Raw genomic sequence first — 25,939 nt, 5'->3', positions numbered from 1 at the left:
CTGCTTGGGAAATTTTTAAAACTTAAAAGTATTGGGGAGAAGTAAACTATTGGTGTATATTATTTAGTATGGTTGTGTGTCTGTATTGAATAGCTAAGTCAGAAAGGCAGACACTAAACAAGTTTTGCAGAAAGTGAAACTGCTAGTAGGAATAGCCTCCAGCAGTAAGCATAGGCTTTGCACTAAACACCAAAAGTCAACAAGTGGAAGCATGAATGAAAGAAGAATGCAAGCTTTGATTTAGAGAATGCTGGAAGGGCAAAGGTGGTTACAGAAAAGCCTCATAAAGAGCCAGCTATCCTGGGCTAAGGAAAAAATAGGTAGGAAGCACAGCTTGCTCATCGTCTCCTGGGAGTAGAGAACAGCATTGGTTATCACCCAGAGAGAGCCACTGTAGAGAAGCTGGTTGGAGGCAGTGCAGGAAATGCAGAGAAAGATGCTGCAGGGAGTCAAGAAGGAAGAGCTATGGAAAGCCCAGGGAGAGAGACGGTGGAGATCCCTGAGAGAGGAACTACAGAGAACCCAGAGAGAGCACAGCAGCTGAAATAGTTACTGGACTGCAGCTCAACCCTTCAGTGGGACTCCACTCCAGAGAGAGTTGAACGCAGAAAAGGGGCTAAAGCCAAAGCAGACCCTGAGTGGCAAGAGCCTACCTAGGAGAGTGCAACTGAGCAGGAAGAGTGCCAAAGGAATGATCCTACAATGACTGACATACAAAAAATCTCATGGTGGAGTTCATAGCTTTGCCTAGTGCCCAGAAGGGGGCAATATGGAATGGCCTGATGGATGCAACACCGATTGGCCTATGAAAGGGATGAGCCAGAGAATGGTGTGACAGAGAGGCCTGAGAGAAGCACTACAGAGGAACCAGTGACAGGCACCCCAGAAGGCCCAGTGAGGGGCACTGCAGAGGAATCGGAGGAAGGCCCTGCCAAGGGGCCGGCAAGAAATGCTGCTGAGGATCCAGTGAGTATCGCTGTGGAATGGCCAGAGTGCAGCAGTGGTGATAGTGTAGAGAAGACACAAGACACTGAAGAGAGTATCCAAGAAACCACCACATGATGTCTCACAGCCAGTCCAAAGAGTCATGCCAAGATAGAATTGGAACCCGGAGCCAGCAATGGACATAATTAGAGGTCTGGGGGTGCACACTGAGTGAAGGGTACAGTGGGTGGTATTAATAGTGCGGTCTGAGATAACCCTAATAGGTGGGCATGAGCATGACCCAAGAATTTTGACCTCAAGCCTAGCTGGCGGGAGGCCAGATGTGAGGCACTTCCCTGGATCGGATCCAGGTGGAGTGAAAATGCTCAGACCAACAGGTCCAAGCTGAGGGGGGGTAATGTGATAAAGTGACCCACTTTTCACCCTTTAACTTGTGCAAGACCAGGCATTTAACCTGGTCCACCTTTAGTCCTACAGTGGGAGAGTGCTCAGTGGGCGGGACACTGCTGGGAAGGGAATAGGAATGTACGCCCAGCTGGGATCAGGAGGCCTCCGCGTCTCCAGACGTAGGAGCTCCTCTCCCTTTCTGTTAAAGGTTTGTGAGTACACTGTCCTGAGGTAAGGTAGTCTACTGTAATGTTATTTTTGCTGTTATCGTAATAAAACATGAAATTGCATTAGAAAAGGCTGGAGTCAGTGTGGTTTTCCTCTAGCCCAGAAGATTTCACTCAGACATCCTCACACTCCCCTAGTTTAATAGCCTCCCTTCTCCCGTTAGCCCCGACCCTTAAAATCTCACCGATCTATTTATCTTTATTTTATTACTTACACGTCCTCCATAGCAGAAGTAAAGTTACGCCTCAGAGGACCCCGGCGTGTGCCTGTGTGTGGAGGTGTTTGCATGCTAATTTGAAGTTGAAATCAAGGAATACCCGTGCCCCTCCCCTTTTTTGGAACTTTTGTGCACACAGTGGGAGATGCTCGCATATTCGGATGGCTTTTAAAATCCACTTGCGGGCGGATTTTAAAAGCCCTGCTCGCATAAATCCGCCCGGATTTACGTGAGCAGGGCCTTGCGCGCCGGCGCACCTATTTTCCATAGGCCGCCGGCGCGCGCAGAACCCCGGGACGCGCGTAGGTCCCAGGGTTTTTGGAAGGGGGTGGGGGCGGGGCCGATCGACGCGGCGTTTTGGGGGCAGGGCGAGGCGGGACCGGGGTGGGACCGGGGCGTGGCGCCGGCCCGGGGCGTTCTGGGGGCGTGGTCGCGCCCTCCGGAACCGCCCTCGGGTTGGGTCTCGACGCGCCAGCAGCCCGCTGGCGCGCGTGGATTTACGTCTCCCTTCGGGAGGCGTAAATCCGTGGATAAAGGTAAGGGGGGGGTTTAGAAAGGGCCGGGGGGTGGGTTAGGTAGGGGAAGGGAGGGGAAGGTGAGGGGGCGAAAGAAAGTTCCCTCCGAGGCCGCTCCGATTTCGGAGCGGCCTCGGAGGGAATGGAGACAGGCTGCGCGGCTCGGCGCGCACCAACTGCCCAAAATCGGCAGCCTTGCACGCGCCGATCCAGGATTTTAGAAGATACATGCGGCTACGCGCGTATCTTATAAAATCCAGCGCCTGCTGCGCAAACAAAAGTATGCGAACGCGCTTTTTTTAAAAATCTACCCCTTGGCGCGCACCAGCCCGACATATTTGCATATCTCCCGGTTTGGATATACACCAGCCTTTTAACATTTACTTGTTTCTTATTTGATGCCCTGGGGAATTCATGCCACTTTTGCTGGTGCCGTTTGCTCTTATTTTGGTGCCTTGAATGTTCATACCACTGTACCCTTTCACCTTCTTTTGAGACCTTGGGGTCTTTATACCAATGTTGTTGGTGCCATTTGCCCCTCACATGGTACCTTGGAGTGATTTTACCACTGTTTGTGATGTTTTGCCGCTTTCACAGTGCCTTGGTCTGTTCATTACACTAATGGGGACACTTTTACCCACTCTTGGTATATTGGATTGCTGTTCCCTCCACTGTTGATGCCAGCTTACAATTTTCATTAAATTTGGAAAGAAAATCCCATTCCAAAATAGAAAGCATTGCTTCTCCCATTGACTTTAATGGAAATGAATGAAATGACATACGTATATGAAACAAATGAACTTGGCAACAAATAAATTGAACAAAAAATGTCAAAAACTTAAAAATGAATATGAATCAAAACAGTTTTTCGTGCACACCCCTACTAGGAAATGATATGCACAAATCCCACATTTCTGCCTAAGATCAATTATTTTATTTTTTTGATTCTGCCTTTCAGCATTTCAAAGCAGATTACATTTATTTATTTAAAACCTTTTCTATACCGTCGTTTAGTAATGTACCATCACAACGGTTTACATTTAGGCACGAATAGGTTTGGTTTCTAGGTTATCCATAGTGTGCCAATATTTACGGTTACATAGATCAATAATATATTCTAAATGAGAAGTGGGATGAGGTTACCATTTATATGATTGTCAGGATAATCATATATGTGTATACTGTTTCCATTCAGATACTATAGGGCTTACAGTGGATTTTCAAACAAATTATGCATGTAAATGTAACATACTATTGTAGTAATTTTCAAAAGCCTACATTCATAAGACCCAAACATGCACATGGACACGAAGATTTTATAACATGTGCATGTTTCCACGCGCATGTTATAAAATCAGATGTCCATGCAGACATGCACGTCGGATTTTAATATCCGTGCACGCATGTATGGGCGGCCCGCGAATTGCGAGCGCACGGGGGGGGGAGAATGTTCAAATTACACGTGGTGACGCGATTGGCCATTTTTCCAGTTCCCTAACCCCCTACCTAACCTTCTGACCCTTTCCCCTCTCCACCCTGACCCCGAACCCTTATCTACCTACTTACCCAGACCATGGCTCACCCCTTTGGAGAGGCCCAGCACTTCGGCGCATAATGGGGGTTATGGGCGTGGCCGGGCCCTTCCAAAAATATGTGCAGCATACACAAAGCCCAGCCATGCGGGTAGTCCCTGTTATTTACGCGTGTGTCCCTTTTAAAATCAGGCCGTAACAATACTTAACAAGGTTAAAACCTATAGACAATTCAATGTCATATACTGTAGCAATTTTCAAAAGCTCACTCAGATAAAGTGCATTCACACATGTAAAATCCAGTTTTAAATGTATAAATGCTTTTGAAAATCAGGATCCAAGTTTGTACCTGTGGCAGTGGAGGGTAAAAGTGACTTGCCCAAGGTCACAAGGAACAGCAATGGGATTTGAACCCTGGTTTCCCTAGTCAAGACAGATTTCTGCCTTAATCAGTCATTCATCCTTCCAATATTTTTCTGAATTTCTCATTGCAACAGTGGTGAACATGCTTTTTGCATTGTCTTCTTTCTAGAGCAAACTAAAGAGGTAGTTAGGTCATGACACCAATGCAGGAGTTAAGGTTACATAATATGTTTAAAAGTGTATGGATGCTTTGTAAATGCTATCCCTTCATGGAGAAGAAAGATGTAAGTGAAGAATATCAAATACAGATTATGTACATGAAAATAAGAATTTTTTAGAATCTGGACACATTGTGGACTTGATGTCAGTAGTTCTTCAAATAATGCAGCCTGCTAAGCCATTAGCTGTTTGTTTCCAGGCTTTAGTAAGCATTTGCTACATAAGCCCGTGCTGATGTTTTTGCCAGGATGACAGTATGTAAATGAGACAATGTGGAAGGAGAAGGAAGTGTGGGTGGGTGTTTCTAGCATTTTGCCCTTAGATCAGGCTGACTTTTGAGCCCAAACATGCTTAGTGCAATTTTCCCACCTTTTCCTATAGGGGGTTGACATCACCAGAGCAACTTTGCAAGTCTATAAAGGGATAATAAGACTCATAAATAGGTTAAGAGGCAATTAATGTATTCTACGTCTCAGACAGGGTGGGTCTGAAATTTTTCATGATATGCCCATATTCACCTTTCTCATCCCTACTTGACATTGCACATAACATCTCCTCTAGCTTTGTGATAGTAATTAAGTTTATTCTGCATTTGTTTCAGTGTCCGTTCTGGCCATAAAATGGTTGAATCAACCTGTAACCCTTGCTGCCAGGGAATGCTGTCATAGCTAGTAATTTAACAGAGTTTAAAAATGTTTGGATAAGTTACTAGAAGACAGGTCCATTAAGAATTACTTAGCTAGATAGCCTTAGTGTCTGCATCTTTTGCTTCTGTGAATAAGCAGCATGGAATTGATTTTCCTTTTTGGATTTAGGATTTGATAGTAGGTACTTCCAAATGACCTAGACTGGCCACTGCCAGAAACAGGATGCTGGGCCCAGTGGATCATTGGTCTGATCTAGCTTTGCACTTGTGTTCTTAACATTGAAGGATATGTGTCTCTCTATTAATGGTTATATTGTGACAGTCCAAATACTACAAGGAATAGGAAAAATAAAATTTCTCTAAAAGTTTGAATGTAGTCTTCAAGGTCTATGATCCTATTTTTAAAAGAATTTGACTAACATCAAGTAGGGGAAGCCTTTTAGAAAATTGGGACATGTTATACATTTTATATTTTTGTTTAACAATGTATCTTGTCTTTTAGGTTTTTTTATTTCCCTGAAAAGATTATTCACACAACAATTATACGTTCTGTACCTATGCATGTCTCTTCTACAGACCAGTGGCTTTATTGGTATCATTACTTACAAAGCTAAATATATGGAACAGCAATATGGTCTATCAGCATCTAAGTCCAACTTTGTAACCGGTAAGTGCTATGATCTGGTGTTTGCTTTGTATGTGCAGAATTGGACATAGTACTGCTATAATGAATGTTACCCATTTTAATTTTTAATGAATTTAGATAGAATATGAATTATTAAAAAGTCAAGGGGGGTCACAGAAAACTCAAGGACAAGTCTGGGTAATCAGGATCTTTGCTATAAATGATATACATTATTTAGTTTGCTCAATCAATGTACAATATGGTATGTTTTTAGTTTTTTGGAGGATGAAGATGGTGTGATCTTACTCGAGTTCTTTCATCATCTCATCTCTTCCCACCAATTTTTGATTCAGATCTGTAAGACTAATTTCAGTGGTACACAGAAAGAAATGATAAAGCGATGATAAATACTTTGTAATGTTTATTCACGTAAATTCACCATGAAAGGATTGCACAAGACTGTTATCCTTTGATTTCTATGGGGTCAATTTTCAAACGGTTTAGGTGCCTAACTCTGGGGGTCGTTCTTTAAAACGCAAAGTGGCCTTATCACGCCCTAGCGCACGCGATAGTGACCGCATCACAACATTAAAATTTAAATGAGGGAAAGGGGAGGGTTAGGGCAGGGTTAGGAACAAAATGTTTTCCGGTAACCGCTGCAGGCAATATGTTTTAGACGTTATCACCGGCAGTAGCGCCGGAAATAACACCACCTTTTACGGTGCGCCGCTGTGGGAGCGATAGCGTGTGCTGCGCCGCAACTGTGGTGGGCAAAATGTACCACCACGATGCAATCCGGATGCACACTATTGCCCCCCCCCCATCCCTTTTTTTCTTCCTGGCAATTGGAAGACATAATTCGGGCCACTTTAATGACCGACTGCGACTGAGTGTCTAGTTTCATCCAATTTAGGAATATAGATCTACTCAAATTAATTGCAAGTCTAATTAGGACTCTAAGTTTTAATATGCTAAATTTAGGTAAAATAAGGTGGTTAATTTTGATGAAAATCTACCTAAATTAAGGAGCCTTATATGGAACTAAGCATTTGTTTTTAAATTAATACCTATGATTCCGATATTCAAAAGGTTTGCCCTTCTAATTTTGGGAGTTAGCCAGACACATTTTCTGTTTCAATTCCCCCTCACACTGACTGGATAAATAAATTATTCCATGCCTAGTGGTTAGAGCAATGGGCTGTGAACCAGGGAACCTATGGTTCCAATCCAACTGCTGCTCCTTTTGTGTGTGTTGTGCAAGTCTTTTCTCTCCCCATTGCCTCAGATGCAAATATAGGACTTGATTTTCAAAAGCATTTACACGCTTAAAACTGGGTTTTACATTTGTAAGTACACTTTGTGGTAGATTTTCAAAGGGTTACGTGCGTAAGATATGCGCGTAACCCCCGAAAACCTACCCCTATGCGCACCAAGCCTATTTTGCATAGGCTCGGTGGCGCGCATGTCCCAGGGCTTTCAAAAATGGGCGGTCCTGGGCGGGGCTGGGGGCAGGCCGGGGGCAGGGCCGTGGGCGTGGTGGTGGTTCGGGGGCGGTCAGGGCCGAATCCTATGGCACAGCAGCCTGTGCCGGGGGATGGCAAGCTGGTGCGTGCAAGTTACGCCTGCCAGATGCAGGAGTAATTCAACGAGATAAGGTGGGAGGGGATTTAGTAGGCTGGGGGGGTGGGTTAGATAGAGGACGGGAGGGGAAAGGTGGGGGGGCTGGAAAAAAAGTTCCCTCCAAGGCCGCTCCAATTTCGGAGCGGCCTTGGAGGGAACGGGGAAAGCCATTGGGGCTCCCCTCGGGCTCAGCGCGCGCACGGTGCACGTGTGCACCCCCTTGCGCATGCCGAGCCCAGATTTTATAACATGCGCGTGGCAGCACGCACATGTTATAAATCGGGCGTAGATTTTAAATCTGACCCTTTTTTGCAGGTACATGGCTTTTGAAAATTGATATGATACTATGTTATATTTACATTTGTAACTCCTTTGAAAGTTCACCTGTTAGATTGTCAAGCCCTCTGGAGATAGGGAAATACCTACAATATCTGATCGTAATCTGATTTAAAATGCCAGACAAAGGTGAATATAAATCAAATAAATAAACACTAAAAAGCAGCAATCGGCGCATTCCAAGGAGTGTTTAACTTTAGCTACTGGTTGGCCATATAGTAGGTCTTATGTATCCAAATAACTTTACCCAGATATATGCAGCAGTGCTTTTATCAGGATAAATGTCACTAGGACATCCAGATAACTTTATATGGATATCTTCACCACTCACTTGGTTTTTTTACTGTCAATTATTTATTTACTTATTTTGTTAAGAATATAAGACTTGCCATATTGGGTCAAACCAAAGGTCCTTAAAGCCCAATATCTTGTTTCCAACAGTGGGCAATCCAGGTCACAAGTAGCTGGCAGGATCCCAAGGAGTAGATAGATTCCATGCTGCTTGTCCCAGGGATAAGAAGTAGATTTCCCTAAGTCCACATTAATAATTGTGTATAGACTTTTTCTCCAGAAATGTGTTCAAACCTTTTTTAAATGCAGCTACACTAATAACTTCACTACAACCTCTGGCAAGGAATTCCAGAGCTTAAGTATGTGTTGAGTAAAAAAATATTTTCTCTTATTAGTTTTAAATATATCCCATAGAAACTTCATTGTGTTTCCCCTAGTCTTTGCACTCTTTGAAAGGGTAAACCACTAATTAATGTTTACTTGTTCAACTCCATTATTTTATAGACCTCTATCATATCTCCCCTCAGCTGTCTCTTCTCCAAGCTGAAGAGTCCTAATCTCTTTAGATTTTCCTCATAGGGGAAATGTTACATCAATTTTATCACTTTGATTGCCCTTCTCTGTATCATAAGAACATAAGAAATTGCCATGCTCGGTGAGACCAAGGGTCCATCAAGCCCAGCATCCTGTTTCCAACAGAGGCCAAACCAGGCCACAAGACCCTGGCAATTACCCAAACACTAAGAAGATTCCATGCTACTGATGCAATTAAAAGCAGTTGCTATTCCCTAAGTAAACTTGATTAATAGGCCGTTAATGGACTTCTCCTCCAAGAACTTATCCAAACCTTTTTTGGACCCTTGCTCGTGCACCTTGCTTGTTGTCCTAGTTTCCAGGTTACTTATAATTCTGCTATATCTTTTCTGAGATATGACCAGAACTACATACAATATTCAAGATGAGGTCACACAATAGAGCAATACAGAGACATTATATTGTTCTCTGTTTTATTCTCCATTCCTTTCCTAATAACTAATAGCATTCTATTTACTTTCTTAGCTGCTGCTGTTGCACACTGAGCAGAAGATTTCAACATATTATCAATGATAATGTTTTGACCGTCGCTGCCCGTCTCCACTCCGCCCACCTTACCGCATTGGTGACTTCCTCTGGGGTTTATGGAAGGCTGGCTGCCGCGGCGTCTCACTGTTGTCCTCATCCGGCGTCCCCGGAACGCCCCGACGCTGCAATCCGCCATGTTGACCTGATGTCTAGGGGCGCGCGCGCAGCATGGCCTCGCCTCAAGTACCAGAAGTGGCGCGAACCTCAGGGGCGATGGTAACTCACTCATTGAGATGACGTCATCCACTTCATATATTTAAAGGTCTCTGAATTGCTGACAACTCGAGTTAGCCAAGGAATTGGATCAAGGAAGAGCACTCGATGTCATCTACTTGGATTTCAGCAAAGCTTTTGATACGGTTCCCGCCACAGGAGACTGGTGAATAAAATGAGAAGCTTAGGAGTGAGTGCCGAGGTGGTGACCTGGATTGCAAACTGGTTGACGGACAGAAGACAATGTGTGATGGTAAATGGAGCTCTCTCTGAAGAGAGGGAGGTTTTAAGTGGTGTACCACAAGGATCGGTGTTGGGACCGGTCCTGTTCAATATATTTGTGAGCGACATTGCGGACGGGATAGAAGGTAAGGTTTGTCTTTTTGCGGATGGACACTAAGATCTGCAACAGAGTGGACACACCGGAAGGAGTTGGAGAGAATGAGAACGGGATTTAAGGAAGCTGAAGAGTGGTCGAAAGATATGGCAGCTGAGATTCAATGCCAAGAAGTGCAGAGTCATGCATATGGGGAGTGGAAATCCAAATGAACTGTATTCGATGGGGGAAGAAGAAGGGCTGATGTGCACGGAGCAGGAGAGAGACCTTGGGGTGATAGTGTCTAACGATATGAAGTCTGCGAAACAATGCGACAAGGCGATAGCAAAAGCCAGAAGAATGCTGGGCTGCATAGAGAGAGGAATATCGAGTAAGAAAAGGGAAGTGATTATCCCCTTGTACAGGTCCTGGTGAGGCCTCACCTCGAGTACTGTGTTCAGTTCTGGAGACCGTATCTACAAAGAGACAAGGACAAGATGGAAGCGGTACAGAGAAGGGCGACCAGGAAGGTGGAGGGTCTTCATTCGGATGACATACGAGGAGAGATTGAACAATCTAAATATGTACTCCCTGGAGGAAAGGAGGAGCAGGGGGTGATATGATTCAGACTTTCAGATACTTGAAAAACTTTAACGATCCAAAGACAACGACAAACCTTTTCCGTCAGAAAAAAATCAGCAGAACCAGAGGTCACGAGCTGAGGCTCCAGGGAGGAAGACTAAGAACCAATGTCAGGAAGTATTTCTTCACGGAAGGGTGGTGGATGCCTGGAATGCCCTTCCGGAGGAAGTGGTGAAGTCTAAAACTGTGAACGACTTCAAAAGGGCGTGGGATAAACACTGTGGATCCATCAAGTCTAGAGGGCGTGAATAAGAGGAGGCAGCAAAACACTGCACGGAGCGGCAGTAGCCACAGAGGCATTCAAACACTGCACGAAGTGGCAGTAAGCCACAGAGGCATTCACGGAGCAGGATGCCAGTGGCCAGTAGTTGGTGTTCCACCTTCACGGAGCGGAAGGATGGAGGGCTGCTATCTCCAAAAAACAAACAAACAAAAAACAAAAAAACAAACAAAAAAAATAAAAACAGGGGTGGGTAAGAGTATGGGGTAAGGGTGTGGCCTGCTTGTTACAGCGGTTGCTACCCCTAATTGAGCTGGACGTTCACTTGGATGCAGATACGGCACTGCTCTCTAAATTGGTGGTGGGGTGGAGGGGAATTAGGGCTGGAGGGTACTGGAAGCCAATAGTAACAGGTGGGAGAGAAAAAAAGGGGAAAAAAATGGATAAAGTGCGTAGCTTGCAGGGCAGACTGGATGGGCCGTTTGGTCTTCTTCTGCCGTCATTTCTATGTTTCTATGTTTCTATGTAATGGCATCGGACTCACTTTGTCTTTCCAAGCTACTCTGCCTCCTCGGAGTTACCAGGGTACCCGCTCTTCGGGGGCCTCGCTCTCTCTCTTACTTTTGGGCCTATACAGTGCGCTCCAACGGAGCGCACTGATAGCCGGCATTTGGACGCGCGTTTTGGACGTGCTAGCTTTACCCCTTATTCAGTAAGGGGTAATAGGGCGTCCAAAACGCGCGCCAAACCTCCCCCTGAACCTAATAGTGCACGCAACATGCAAATGCATTTTGATGGCCCTATTAGGTATGCCCATGCGATTCAGTAAGCAAAATGTGCAGCCAAGGCGCATATTTTGCTTTCAGAAACTAGCGCCTACCCAAAGGTAGGCGCTAGTTTCTGAAAGTTTTCTGAACATTTCTGCTAGTTTCTGCAGGCACCGGGAAAGTGCACAGAAAAGCAGTAAAAACTGCTTTTCTGTGCACCCTCCAACTTAATATCATATCCGGTTTCCAAGCCCGTGGCTGTCAGCGTGCTCGAGAACCGACGCCGGCAAAATTGAGCGTTGGCTGTCAAACCCGCTGAAAGCTGCCTCTTCTGTCAAAAAAGAAGCGCTAGGGACACGCTAGTGTCCCTAGCGCGTCTTTTTACCGCTGGGTCTAATTTAAATAAATTAAGATACTGTATTGCGTGCACAGGAGAGTAGCCTTTGCGCATTCGCCTGCTCTCCAGCATTTTTACTGTATCGGCCCATTTGTAGGTTGCAGTCTGGAACTGGTACTCGCTCCTCGAGGGCCCTCGTTTCCGCACTTCTTCGGAATTCACTTCTGCCTGGACGTCATCGCTGCCTACTACATCTGTGAGTTACCATCGCACTCTCAGAGCTTTCCCTGGAACCAGGTACTCACTCCTCGAGGGCCTACTTCATTCCAGCTCCTGGGCTTCTATGAGACATTGTGTGAGTGTTACCATCAGGTTCTGTCCGTGAACTCTGCATACCCTGCCTACTCACTATATTTCAGTTCTCTACAGCTCAGCCTCCAGGGATCGCTGTGCCAGTATCTGAAGGACTACAGCCCAGCCGGGCATTCCAGCTCACTACTGCCACCTCTGGTGGTTCAGTATACTGTCTAATAAAAGAACTAGTGTGTGTCTGTCTCCTAACTGAGCCTGACCAGTGGTCCCTCTCGGGATCATTCCCCGGGGACGTGGTCATCTGCCACCGGTCCAAGGATCCACCCACAACTCTCCTAAATAATAACAGATTGCTAACTCCTTGCAACAGATTACTAACAGATTGCTAACTCCATGGATCCGGCACAACTCAATGCCTTGCAGGCCATACTGGGCCTGGCCCAGTGCATTGTGGAGCAGCAAGATGCCTTGGAGAAACTTACTGCAGCATTTCATCAGCTACACACACAGAAGGTTCAAGGCACAGCCTCCAACCAAGAAGGTCAGTCACCGGAGGTAACTTTGAAGACTGCTGTACCACTGGCGGCTCCAATCCGCTTTTCTGGAGAAATCCAGAAGACCCGGGGCTTTTTGAACCAGTGCTGCATGCACTTTGCCTTACAGCCGTCTCTATTTCCTACAGCTCTCTTCCAGACTACCTACATCCTTTCATACCTGGATGGTGGGGCCTTGTCTTGGGCATCTACCTTGTGGAAACGTAAAGACCCCATTTTGCAGGACATAGACGGATTTATAGACTTGTTTAAATCTGTTTTCAATGACCCTGCTCGAACCTCTGTTGCCGGTTCTGCTTTGGTTGAATTGAAGCAAGGCAATAGACCATTGGCTTAATTTGCCAACTCCGCTGGGACCCCAAATGTCTTTATTATTATTAAGCAGCCTTCCTTGCTGTTTTGTCAGTCAAGACACACTTTTGCAGAGGCCTGGATACCCATTTAAAGGACGAGCTGGCTGCTCATGAAACACCTGACTCGCTGGACGGATTAGTAACCTTGGCCACTTGGATTGATCAACGACTCTGGGACAAGGTGAAGGAACTCCGGCCTAGGGTGTTACCCGGGTTGAAACAGGCCAGTGCTGTCTACACCTCGGATGGTTCCAGTAATCCCTGCTGCTGATACAGATGAACCTATGCAACTTGGTCATGGACGCTTGTCTCCCAAGGAGAGAAGATTTCGGAAGAAGCGCAGCCTTTGCATGTACTGTGGCCAACCCGGCCATGATGTCTCTACATGCTCCACTTGTCAAAAGCACGGACGGGCCAAATTCCTACAGGAGGACTATTCTTAGGCCTTACTGCGCCCTCTCTTATGCTCTCTCTCCCAGTCTCCTTGACCTACAGACCAGTCTCGGTTCGGACTCCTGCCCTGGTGTACTCGGGGGCAGGAGGCAACTTCATTCTCAGATGTCTAATGGAACATTTGAGGATCCCCCTCATCAAGTTGAAAGACCCACTATGAGTATCCTTCATTCATGGAGAGCTCTTACCGGGAGATGTGACTTGCCAAACCGAATCAGTTACTCTCCGTACCGGAGCTCTTCATATGGAATCGCTCTCCTTCTTCATACTGGAAAAGGCTCTGCACCCTATCGTCCTGGGGTTACCCTGGTTGCAAGTACACCAACCCCAATTTGACTGGGATTCTCTGGATCTCTCCCACTGGGGCCCAGAATGTCATGGGAAATGCCTTAAGGAGATATCGCCAATTATTGGCATGCCTGCGACTCCAGCAGTACCAGAACTGCTGCTCGGGTACACCCCCTTCGGGGATATCTTCTCCAAAGAAGTAGTTGATATTCTTCCTCCACAGGAGCCCTATGACTGTGCCATACAACAGAAGTTTAAAGTGGAGCCTCCGAAAGGACAGGTGTACTTTCTCTCAGCTTTTGAGAATAAAGGAACATTGGAAAATATGGAAGAGAATCTCCAGAAGGACTTTACTCAACCATCAGAGTCGCCAGCTAGTGCGGACATTTGCTTTGGGGGAAAGGTAGATGATACGATTCCCAGTGAATGTTCTGCAATATCTCAAGACGAGGACAATACACTAACCAGTGAATGTTCTTCAATATTTCAAGACGAAGACAATACACTAACCAATGTATGTTCTTCAATATCTCCAGACGAAGATGATACAACTCCTAGTGAACTATCTTCTATATCTCAAGACTCACATCATCAATACAGAAGACGAATTAGAACTCAGTCACAGAGATTCTGGATGTTCGTAAAAGAGGCAAGACTTTTGAATACCTTCTAAAGTGGGAAGGCTTCGGCTCCAAAGTGATCTCTTGGGAGCCTCAGACCAATATCCTGGATAAAGAGATGCTTCGTCAGTTCCATCTCACGCACCCTTCAAAATCTAAACCTGGTACCTGAAGAGGAGATCGCCCTTTGAAGGGGGGTACTGTTGCAACCGTTGCTGCCCGACATCTCCACTCCACCCACCTTACCACATTGGCAACTCCCTCCGGGGTTGATGGAAGGCTGGCTGCTGCAGCGTCTCACTGTCGTCTTTGTCCGGCATCCCCGGACCGGCCCGACGCTACAATCCGCCATGTTGACATGATGCCTAGGGGCACGCGTGAGGCACGGCCCCACCTCAAGTACCAGAAGTGACACGAACCCTCAGGGGCATCCCCCTGAGATGATGTCATCCACTTCAGATATTTAAAGGTCTCTGAATTGCTGACAACTCGAGTTAGCAAGGAATGGAAATCGACTCGCTTCGTCTTTCCAAGCTACTCTACCTCCTGTGGACTTACCAGGGGTGCCTGCTCCTCGGGGGCCTCACTCTCTCTCTTACTTTGTAGGTTGCAGTCTGGAACTGGTACTCACTCCTCAAGGGACCTTGTTCCCGGACTTCTTCGGAATTCACTTCTGCCTGGAAGTCATCGCTGCCTACTACATCTGTGAGTTACCATCGCACTCTCAGAGCTTTCCCTGGAACCAGGTACTCGCTCCTTTTTCAATCCAGCTCCTGGGCTTCTATGAGACATTGTGTGAGTGTTACCATCAGGTTCTGTCCATGAACTCTGCATACTCTGCCTACTCACTATATTTCAGTTCTCTACAGCTCAGCCTCCAGGGATCACTGTTCCAGTATCTGAGGGACTATAGCCCAGCCGGGCATTCCAGCTCACTACTGCCACCTCTGGTGGTTCAGTATACTGTCTAATAAAAGTCATGGGATAGGTGGTGATGTCCTTTCGTGGATTGCAAACTGGCTAAAAGACAGGAAACAGAGAGTAGGATGTGGTTAGTGCAGTTAGTATAGCTGTGTTTAAAAAAGGATTGGATAAGTTCTTGGAGGAGAAGTCCATTACCTGCTATTAAGTTCACTTAGAGAATAGCCACTGCCATTAGCAATGGTAACATGATCCCTGGGGCACACCACTATTCACTTTTATCCATTGGGAACCTTTTTGAAACCCTTGTTATCCTCCTTAACCTTGTAACCTTTGGGGTAGATTTTAAAAAATTGTGCGATCACGTACTTTTCTTTGCGCACCAGGTGCGAACAAAAGTACGCTGGATTTTATAAGATACGCGCGTAGCCACGCATATCTTATAAAATCCGGGGTCGGCGCGCGCAAGGGGGTGCACATTTGTGCAACCTGCGCGCGCCGAGCCCAGCGCGTGCTGCCTGTTCCCTCCGAGGCCGCTCCGATTTCGGAGCGGCCTCGGAGGGAACTTTCCTTTGCCCTCCCCCCACCTTCCCCTCCCTTCCCCTACCTAACCCCCCCCCCCCCCCCCCCGGCCCTATCTAAATCCCCTCCCCCTTACATTTGTTGGCAGATTTACGCCTGCTAAAAGTAGACGTAAATCTGTGCGCGCCAGCAGGCTGCTGGCGCGCCGTCACCCGACCCGGGGCCTGGTCCGGAGGCCTCAACCATGCCCCCGGGCCGGCGCCACGCCCCCCGGGCCCACCCCCGAAACGCCGTTTCAGGAACGCCCCCGACTCGCCCCCTCCCCACCCCTTTGACAAAGCCCCGGGACTTACGCGCATCCTGGGGCTCTGCGCGCGCCGGCGCGCGAGGGCCCTGTGCGCGTAAATCCGCCCAGATTTATGTGCGCAGAGCATTTAAAATCCGCCCCTTTGTATTTTTTTAAACCATTATGATAGCGAAACCAAATGACGGTATATAAAACTTGATAAATAAATAAATAAATGTGTAATTCCTTTGAAAATTCATTTGTTAGGAGGTAATTTTCAAAAGGATTTATGCGCATAAATGGCTTTTGAAAATTGCTACTTTTATGTGCGTAACTCCTTTGAAAATTCACTTCATAAAGCTGAATTTTCAAAATGTTTTACACATGCAAATGGTATTTTGAAAATTGCTATGATATATGCTACTTTTATTCGCATAACTCCTTTGAATTTTTAAGAATGCAGCCCTTGTAAATTTTCAAAAGGATTAACTAGCTCTAAAATGTGCGATAAATAGTGCAACGCACTTTAGTATGTAAATTTTACATTTAGTATGTAAATGGGAGGAGTTTGGGAGGAGTTAATGGAAATCAGGGTCTGTTAATGCGGAATGCGATAGTAATGTGGGATTTAACATCTGAAATAACTACACCTTTTTTTCTTTGCATTGTCCTAGTGTTACTGGTGTGAAAATGTTTTTCTCACACAACCATAGCCGTTATCGCATCACTACTTATATAGAGAGTCCTATTCACACTATTAAAGTGTGCTCTCTCTCTCTCTCTCTCTCTCTCAATGACTAATGTGTGTTGTGATATATTTTTAGCATTTTGATGAATCTAAGGATCAGTTAGGAAACCATCTCTCAAAGTTAGGACCTACATACTCTGAAAATTGACCCCTTAGAAAGTAAAATGTCATGCTTGTGTTTTTTTTAATTTAAAATCATTTTTACATTGTGCACAGATAACATATAGGGCACAGGTGGCAAACTCCGGTCCTCGAGGGTCACAAATAGGCCAGGTTTTCAGGATATCCACAATGAATATACATGAGATAGATCTGCATGCTCTGCCTCTAGTATATGCAGAACTATCTCATGCATATTCATTGTGGTTATCCTGAAGACCTGGCCTGTTTGTGGCCCTTAAGGACTGGAGATCGCCACCCCTGATATAGGGGGCCACTTTGAATACCTTCAGTGTTAATACATTTCTTAAGTTAGTTCAATATAAAGTTATCCCCTTATATCATTTTTGTTGTTTGTTAACTGGGCATTGAAGTGGAATAACATGGCAATCACACTACTTTACCCCCAGTGTCGGAAATGTACACCAGCACTTTTAGCATGTATATATTGCAGCTAAAGTTCAAGGGGTAGCTACCCAGGTATTTTCCCTATGAATACTGCCAACAATGCATGTGCCTGTGTACATTTGCATCTACTATTTGATGGATAATTAGAAACAAAATGGTGTGCACACATTTGAAAATGAAATGTACATGAGTTGTTTTATACCCTGATCGAAACATCCCCAGACCACATCTTTATACTGAAACTAAAAGTTGGCATACTGTGAAAATCAGCTCCTACCTTTAACCATTGTTAGGGAGACAACTTTTAACCAGTGCAATCTCTTCGTATATATACCTTGCTATACAGGTAAATTGCTCCAACAATTTTAGTTTCCATTCATTTCTTTGGACATGTTCCTTCTGGGGAAACTTGTTTATCAAGTTGTACTCTAATTTCACATTATAGATTCTAAAACACCAACCACTCATTTTCTATAAAGTTACTTTAGCTCCATTGTACAGTTCCAAGCATATTCATGCTAGTTTCCTATAATATTATCTAGTCATTTTTTATATAGTATAAAAATGTATACTATGTATATTTTACAAAGCAATTGTACAATCTGATCCCCAGAGCAGATATTATTATATGAATGAGTTTAAGAATTAGATTTGCACTAGTTAGATAAATTGGGAAATGTGCATTAAGAATGTTTTCATGTGAGTCAATACGCCCCCTAACTAAGTATTTGTACTAACCTTTGCAGTTGTGTTTGAGAAAGTGAGTAATCTGTTTTAATTTATTTTATTTACTTAATTTTAGGAGTAACCGCTATTCCAGCTGTAGCTATTGGAATTTTTATAGGAGGACTTTTTTTGAAAAAGTACAAATTAGGCATAACAGGAGTAATGCAATTTGCATTTTGGACATCTTTTTTGGGATTTCTTCTGAGTCTTACTGCTTTCTTATTGGGTTGCCAGAACAACAGCGTTGCTGGGCTAACAACAAGCTATAATGGGTATGTAGATGTATATCTTTTAAATTTTTTTAATATTCTTCATGAGATCCATATTCGTCGCCCTTAGTCAGATAAGTTCTGATTTATCTGGCTAAGTGGCATATTTTAAATATTTGACCATGGTCAGTGGTCGCCATTTAGCCAGATAAATGGTGAGAGGAGAATGGGCATAATGGGGAGGAGTTGAGTTAGCTAGATAACTTATCCAGCCAACTCTGATAACATATCTGGCTAACTCTGGTCAGCCCATTGACCTGTCCTAAAGTTAGCTGGACAAACATATCTAACTTTAGGATAGTAAGATATGTTCAGTGACTAGGCTGCACCACTGAAATATAGGTTAGATTTCTGTCATTTGGAGCGATGAAAGGTAAAAGAGGAGTTGATTTGTACAATGTACTCTCTACCTAGCTTGATCAATCAAGCCAAGTAGCGAGTACATTGTACAAATCACAGTTACTTTTAACCCACTTACACTTACACTTTGAAATTTGCTATAATGCAGTAATGTTAGCTTTGCTGTTCATACCTCTGACTCTGTATATAAAACTGTCCCCTCTTACAGTGATATAAATAACAAAAGTTACATATTGGTTTCTCTCTCTCTTTCTCATACAATAGAAACCTTTTCAGTTGGTAATGAGCTTGCAGTGGATTAATCAGCAGGCAATGTAAAAATTAGTGCTGGTGCAAAAAATTTATCACAGCTTGCCGAAATTACCTATATGATGTGGGAGCAGGGAAATTAGCCAAACCACACCACCTTTTTTATCACAGGTGCTATTTCTGCTATATTTATAGCATTTCGATAAATCTAGACCTAACTTTGTTTAGATTATTACAAAGTTTCATAGTAAGACATAGGTGAAAGCACTGGGTGTTGGACTAAGGGGATCATTCTCTAACGCTATCGCACGTGAAAAGGATTGGATAAGTTCTTGGAGGAGAAGTCCATTACCTGCTATTAAGTTCACTTAGGGGTAGATTTTATAAATTTGCGCGAGCGCGTACTTTTGTTTGCGCACCAGGTGCGAACAAAAGTACGCTGGATTTTATAAGATACGCACGTAGCCGCGCGTATCTTATAAAATCCGGGGTCGGCGTGCGCAAGGGGGTGCACATTTGTGCAACTTGCGCGTGCCGAGCCCGGCGCGTGCTGCCTGTTCCCTCTGAGGCCGCTCTGAAATCGGAGCGGCCTCGGAGGGAACTTTCTTTCCACCCCCCGCACCTTCCCCTCCCTTCCCCTACCTAAACCCCCCCCCCCTACCTTTGTTGCCAGATTTACGCCTGCTTTCAGCAGGCTGCTGGCGCGCCATCACCCGACCCGGGGGCTGGTCCGGAGGCCTCGACCACGCCCCCCTGGTACTTTGCTACTTATGCCAGGGTAGGGGATGCAGAATGAAATCCCCTTCAGTAATCATCCCTTTCAATTTGGGTCAGGTAGTGTGGGGGATTTCACAATGCAGCATGTGTATGCTCTGCTTTTTGGGTTAGCATGCATGCTAACTTTGGGTGCTCACTCAATAGGCTTTATTTTAACAGGCATGCAAAAAAATATTAGTGCATCCCCCATTAAGTACAATTTTAGCATAAATGGTAAGCAAACATTTTTGCACGTGTGCATATACCCCATAGAGGGGGCAATTTTCAAAAGGTCTGTACTGAGATAGCTTTCACAGTTACTTTTAACCCATAGACTTGCACCTATTTTCTAAACTCATGTACTTACACTTTGCAATTTTTTGTGTGTACCAAGTACCTCAGACCAAGGGAGGCCAACTCTGATCTTTAGAACCACAAACAGGTCTGTTTTTCAGGATATACACAGTGAATATGCATGAGAGATATTTGCATACAATTGAGGCAGTGCATGCAAATTTATCTCATGCATATTCATATTCATTATGAATACCTGAAAACCAGGCTATTTGTGGCTCTTAAGGACCAGAGTAGGCACTCCTGGTCTAGGGGTATTTGGTACACAGCAAATTTCAAAGTGTAAGTACATGAGCTCTGCCAACTCTGAGCCATTCTGAATATCAATACCTTTGCAGTGGAAGTCCAAGCTTCAGTAATCTCTCATCTGGCTACTGCAACTCCTTCTACATTGGAATCCCAACACCCTAATTCATAGCATTCAGCTCATATTAAATACTGCAAAGTAGTGAAGGCAAACAAATTCAGTCACATAACCTTTGTTCTAAAATCCCTAATTGGCTCCCACATCAGATTCCAATTGTTCGTCCTGGCCCCAAACTACCTCAGGAACTCTCTCACACTCTATGTACTTACCATGAGCACTATGATCACAAACTCAGGTACAACTACAGGTTCCATCTCCAACATTTTTAACCCTCAACAGCATCAGGAAGAAAACCACACTATGGGGCGGATTTTCAGAGCCCTGCTCGCCTAAATCCGCCTAAATCCGGGCGGATTTAGGTGAGCAGGGCCCTGAGCGCCGGTGCGCCTATGTTCAATAGGCCTACCTGCGCGCGCAGACCCCGGGACTCGCGTAAGTCCCGGGGTTTTCCGAGGGGGGCGTGTCGGGGGGGCGGGCCCGAGCCGCGTGGCATTTAGGGGGCGTGTCGGCAGCGTTTTGGGGGCGGGCCCGGGGGCATGGTTACGGCCCGGGGTGATCCGGGGGCGCGTCCCGCTGGCGCGCGGGGATTTACGCCTCCCAGAGGGAGGCGTAAATCCCCCGACAAAGGTAAGGAGGGGGTTTAGACAGGGCCGGGCGGGTGGGTTAGGTAGAGGAAGGGAGGGGAAGGTGAGGGGAGGGCGTTAGAGGATTCCCTCCGAGGCCGCTCCGATTTCGGAGCGGCCTCGGAGGGAATGGGGGTAGGCTGCGCGGCTCGGCGCGCACCGGCTATACAGAATCGATAGCCTTGCGCGCGCCGATCCAGGATTTTAGCGGCTACGTGCGTATCTACTAAAATCCCGCGTACTTTTGCTAGCGCCTGATGCGCCAGCAAAAGTACGCCTATTCGCGCAGTCTGAAAATCTACCCCTATGGAATCCCAGGTTTCACCTCCTTCGGGTTATTTGTGAAACATGGCTTTTTTAAGCAGTTTTTGGCCCAACCTAAGTCACAAACCCACCTAAAGACTCTGGGGCGGATTTTAAAAGCCCTGCTCACGTAAATCCGCCCGGATTTACGCGAGCAGGGCCTTGCACGCCGGTGCACCTATGTTCCATAGGCCTGCCGGCGCGCACAGAGCCCCGGGACTCGCGTAAGTGCCGGGGTTTTTCGAGGGGGGCGTGTTGGGGCGTGTCGGGGGCGGGGCTGATCGGCGCGGCGTTTTGGGGGCGGGACGCGGCGGGCCGGGGGCATGGTTTCGGCCCGGGGCGGTCCGGGGGCGTGGCCGCACCCTCCGGAACCGCCCCCAGGTTGCGTCTCGGCGCGCTAGCGGCCCGCTGGCGCGCGGGGATTTACTTCTCCCTCCGGGAGGCATAAATCCCCGGACAAAGGTAGGGGGGGGTTTAGATAGGTCCGGGGGGGTGGGTTAGATAGAGGAAGGGAGGGGAAGGTGAGGGGAGGGCGAAAGCGAGTTCCCTCCGAGGCCGCTCCGATTTCAGAGCGGCCTTGGAGGGAACGGAGGCAGGCTGCGCGGCTCGGCGCGCACCAGCTACACGAAATCGGCAGCCTTGCGCGCGCCGATCCAGGATTTTAGCGGCTACGCGCGTATCTACTAAAATCCAGCGTACTTTTGTTTGTGCCTGGTGCGCCAACAAAAGTACGCGAAGGCGCGCTTTTTTAAAATCTACCCCTCTGTATTTAGCCCATTATAAGGTACCCTATTTACACAGCGCTAGCCATAATGTACTTTCACCCAGGCAACAATCATAATTGTCTAGAATGTTTATCTATACAGATGTATTTTATGTTGTCATTGTTACATAACTAGAATTACCAAATCAGCAAAAGTGGAAAACCAAACTCTCAAAGAATAAATATGCAGTTCAGGAGGAATGATGGCACAGGATAAGATTTCCCAACAGGTAAATGCATCCACTACTCAGTCCAAGGAAACCAATTGAATGTAATCCCTCAAGCAAGTTATTCTGGACATTGAAAATTTAAAGAAATTACACTTAGGTATATAGATCTGGCCCGCGACACGTACAATTCAAGAAGCAGGTTTGCTGTACCATTCTGTGCTGCTCGAATTTTTATTCAGATGTCTATTGACTCAGGGCAAGTGTTTTAGCCCTCCCGACAAAGCACTACATGTGAAACACATACATGTCGACGACCACATTTATTTTATTTATTTTGTTTTTATTTATATACCATCATTTTATATAAAGTACAATCACAATGGTTTACAAGAAAATAAAACATTCAGAAAATTTGATAGATGGTACAAGAACACAAATTTAAAAGCAAGAGCGATTTTTATAAGTGCAATTTCTTCAGCTTTGTTTAATTTCTTCAATATTGTTTAATTTAATGCTGTTGTTTTTAGATTAATTTTATTTTTGTGTATGTTTATTGTAAACCGTTTTGATTAATTCTTTGAATTGTAAAGGCGGTATACAAACTTTTATAAATAAATAAATAAAATAACTTTTCAATGTCCAGAATGACCTGCTTGATGGATTAAATTTACTTGGTTTCAATTGACTGAGTATTGGATGCATTTCTTGAAATTTGCTTTTCCCGTTGGGAAATCTAACCCTGTGCCATCTTTCCTCCTGAACTGCATTTTTACATAACTACCACAATCTGGCTATTTATATTGATACTAGCAAGAAAAATGCTCCAAATAGAGTAAAAAAAAAGTGAATTTATTTGATCCTTGAGTATTTAACTCTAAGCATTTAAAAGGTTCAGACTGGGAAAAATGCCTGTGTTATTTGTTGAAGTTATAGTTAAGCTCTGAAAAGAAAGGAACTAGGAAAAATTGAAAACCACGTGTTATCATATGGTTGTTACATTTATATACTAGAAGAGCTACTTAAAAAACTGTATTCACTTCCACCAAATATATTTTGCAGCCTACAAATATCAGAAATTTTTTAGTGCAAGTCCATTGACCTTTTGTTATCTCCTATGATAGAATCCTGTGTATAAAAACAGCCAACTAATCTAGAAGCTGCAAAATGTAAAGCTGTAGTATGCATGACAGCCAGGGCTGATGCAAGGAGATTAGATGCCCTAGGCACCTTCTGCCTTGTGCTCGCCCCCTGCCTGGTCGCGCTGCCGCCCCACCCCCATTGGGGGCACAAGCCATGCGGGACTGTGGGCGGCAGCGGCCATCAGTATCCGGAAGTTTTGAGAGTGGAACACTATTAGATGGAGAACTTCTGGTTCACATGCCTTCACTTTCGGCATAAATAGACACCGAGTAGAGTTGTCTCTGCGGTGGAATTTTTGCTGTTCGGTAGAACTGGCCGGTGAGCTGAGCCATCCGAACTGCAGCCATGGTGAGGAGTGTTGCGCTGGGGCCGCAGAGCGGCAACGAGGCTGTGGGATCCGCTATTTCCTTGGCAGCGTGAAGAAGGGGCCCTACAAACCGACAGGACCCTGAGAGGGAAGAGGCAGTGCGAGAGAGTTTCAGGGATGCAAAAATGGGGGTTGGTTCTCAGGCTCTGCTCAGAGTACTGCTCTGTCCTCCTTGGTTGAGACTTTTTTTTCTTTTTCTTTTTGTGGCCTAAGAGAGATGCAAAGCTGCTGAGCACAAGTTTATTGTCAGAGGTCAATTTGCAGGCCCTGACATTTCAGGCTCTTTGGATTGTGAGGTAGATGAGTTGGGAGGTGCTGGCCGACCCTCTAGTCTGCAGGACTGAAAGGTTACAGATCTTGAGGGGAATTGTTGGAGACTGCGGGGAGATGTTGTGAGCCAGGGAGAGATCCTAGTGCTTTGAGAGGCCAGATCATGCTCATCTTTTCTTATTATGAAGGGTTTTTGGTTTGTTCCCAGAGGGTGGGGAAGACTAGATGCCCGCTGAATCTCCACTCTTTTTTGCTGCCGTGGCATCGCTCCTTGTGGTCCCACATGGCTCGCACCCCCTAATGGTCGGCACCCTAGGCCTAGTTTGCCTAGTGTTTCTGCCAGCCCTGATGACAGTAAAGTTCTCATCAAAAATAAAAAATATACAAAATCCACAGTCAACTACGTCATATAAAATTCCTACTGGAGGTGATTGGAAAACCTCATAACATTGAAAAAGTTAGAAACAAACGTTTTACCTTGTTTAATGATGATAAAAGAGAAAGTATTTTCAAAATGTTTTGAAAAGTGGCTGAAAGCAAGATTTCTAGAGAGATTTAAAAGGAAAGGGATACCTTACAAGTAATTACAAGTATCATATAAAAATGTACATGGTAATAAACTTGGCTCAATGTACTTCAATATAATCATATAATTTCCAACCGGCTTTAAATGGAGTATTCTATTTCAGCTTTGAGTCCTTCTTTTGAAATTTTTTTATTCACTTAAATATTCTTCAGTTCCTTAAAATCTGTAGCTCTTAACTGTTTTGCCCTCCATTTAAAGTGACCAGCCAACTTGCAAGTTTTTAATTTCAAACAAAGACAGCTCTAAACACTTATCTTAACATCGTTGTGCTGTCATTGCAAAATGAAGAAATGCTTATTGAAGGCTGGAGACCCACCCAGCCTTCAATAAGCAATATTTATCCAGTTTTCATTAGGGATGTGAATCGTTTTTTGACGATTTAAAATATCGTCCAAAATATTTTAAATCGTCAAAAATCGTTAGAGCCGCGATACAATAACAATTCCCCCGATTTATCATCAAAAAATCGTAAATCGGGGGAAGGGGGAGGGGAAGGGGGAGGGCGGGAAAACCGGCACACTAAAACAACTCTAAAACCCACCCCGACCCTTTAAAATAAATCCCCCACCCTCCCGAATCCCCCCAAAATGCCTTAAATTACCTGGGGTCCAGAGGAAGGGTCCCGGTGTGATCTTTTACTCTCGGACCTCCGTGCATTGTAGAAATGGCGCCGGCGCTACCTTTGACCTCCTACACTCCTGACGTCGGGGTAGCGCCGGCACCATTTTCCTTACGGAAAAACGATTCGACTGCAGGAGGTCGTTCCGGACCCCCGCTGGACTTTTGGCAAGTCTTGTGGGGGTCAGGAGGCCCCCCCAAGCTGGCCAAAAGTCCCTGGGGGTCCAGCGGGGGTCCGGAACGACCTCCTGCAGTCGAATCGTTTTTCCGTACGGAAAAATGATTCGCGGGTAGGAGATCGTTCCGGACCCCCGCTGGACTTTTGGCAAGTCTTGTGGGGGTCAGGAGGCCCCCCCAAGCTGGCCAAAAGTCCCTGGGGGTCCAGCGGGGGTCCGGGAGCGATCTCCTATGCTCCTAACGTCGGGGGACAAAAAAACAAAATGGCGCCGGCGCTACCTTTGACCTGTCATATGACAGGTCAAAGGTAGCGCCGGCACCATTTCTACAACGCACGGAGGTCCAAGAGTAAAAGATCACACCGGGACCCTTCCTCTGGACCCCAGGTAATTTAAGGCATTTTGGGGGGGTTCAGGAGGGTGGGGGATTTATTTTAAAGGGTCGGGGTAGGTTTTAGGGTTGTTTTAGTGTGCCGGTTTTCCACCCTCCCCCTTCCCCTCCCCCCCCCCCCCCCCCCACTGGACCCCAGGTAATTTAAGGCATTTTGGGGGGGTTCGGGAGGGTGGGGGATTTATTTTAAAGGGTCGGGGTGGGTTTTAGGGATGTTTTAGTGTGCCGGTTTTCGATTTACACGATTTACACGATATTTTAAAAACCCAAACTGCGACGATCCGAT

At 45.6% G+C, this 25,939-nt stretch overlaps 1 protein-coding gene across 1 annotated transcript in view; it reads left to right on the top strand.

Moving 5' to 3' along the window:
* Positions 1-25,939, top strand: part of LOC115099303 (solute carrier organic anion transporter family member 1C1-like) — a 196,033-nt gene that overhangs the window by 87,700 nt on the left and 82,394 nt on the right. Inside the window, 2 exon segments of the mRNA XM_029616871.1 lie at positions 5,555-5,719; positions 17,968-18,163. Of these exon segments, the coding sequence (XP_029472731.1) occupies positions 5,555-5,719; positions 17,968-18,163 (361 nt within the window).

The sequence above is a fragment of the Rhinatrema bivittatum genome, chromosome 9 (genome assembly GCF_901001135.1).
Source record: "Rhinatrema bivittatum chromosome 9, aRhiBiv1.1, whole genome shotgun sequence".
In the NCBI taxonomy this organism is placed as follows: Eukaryota; Metazoa; Chordata; class Amphibia; order Gymnophiona; family Rhinatrematidae; genus Rhinatrema; species Rhinatrema bivittatum.
This window is presented reverse-complemented; position numbering and strand designations above follow the sequence as displayed.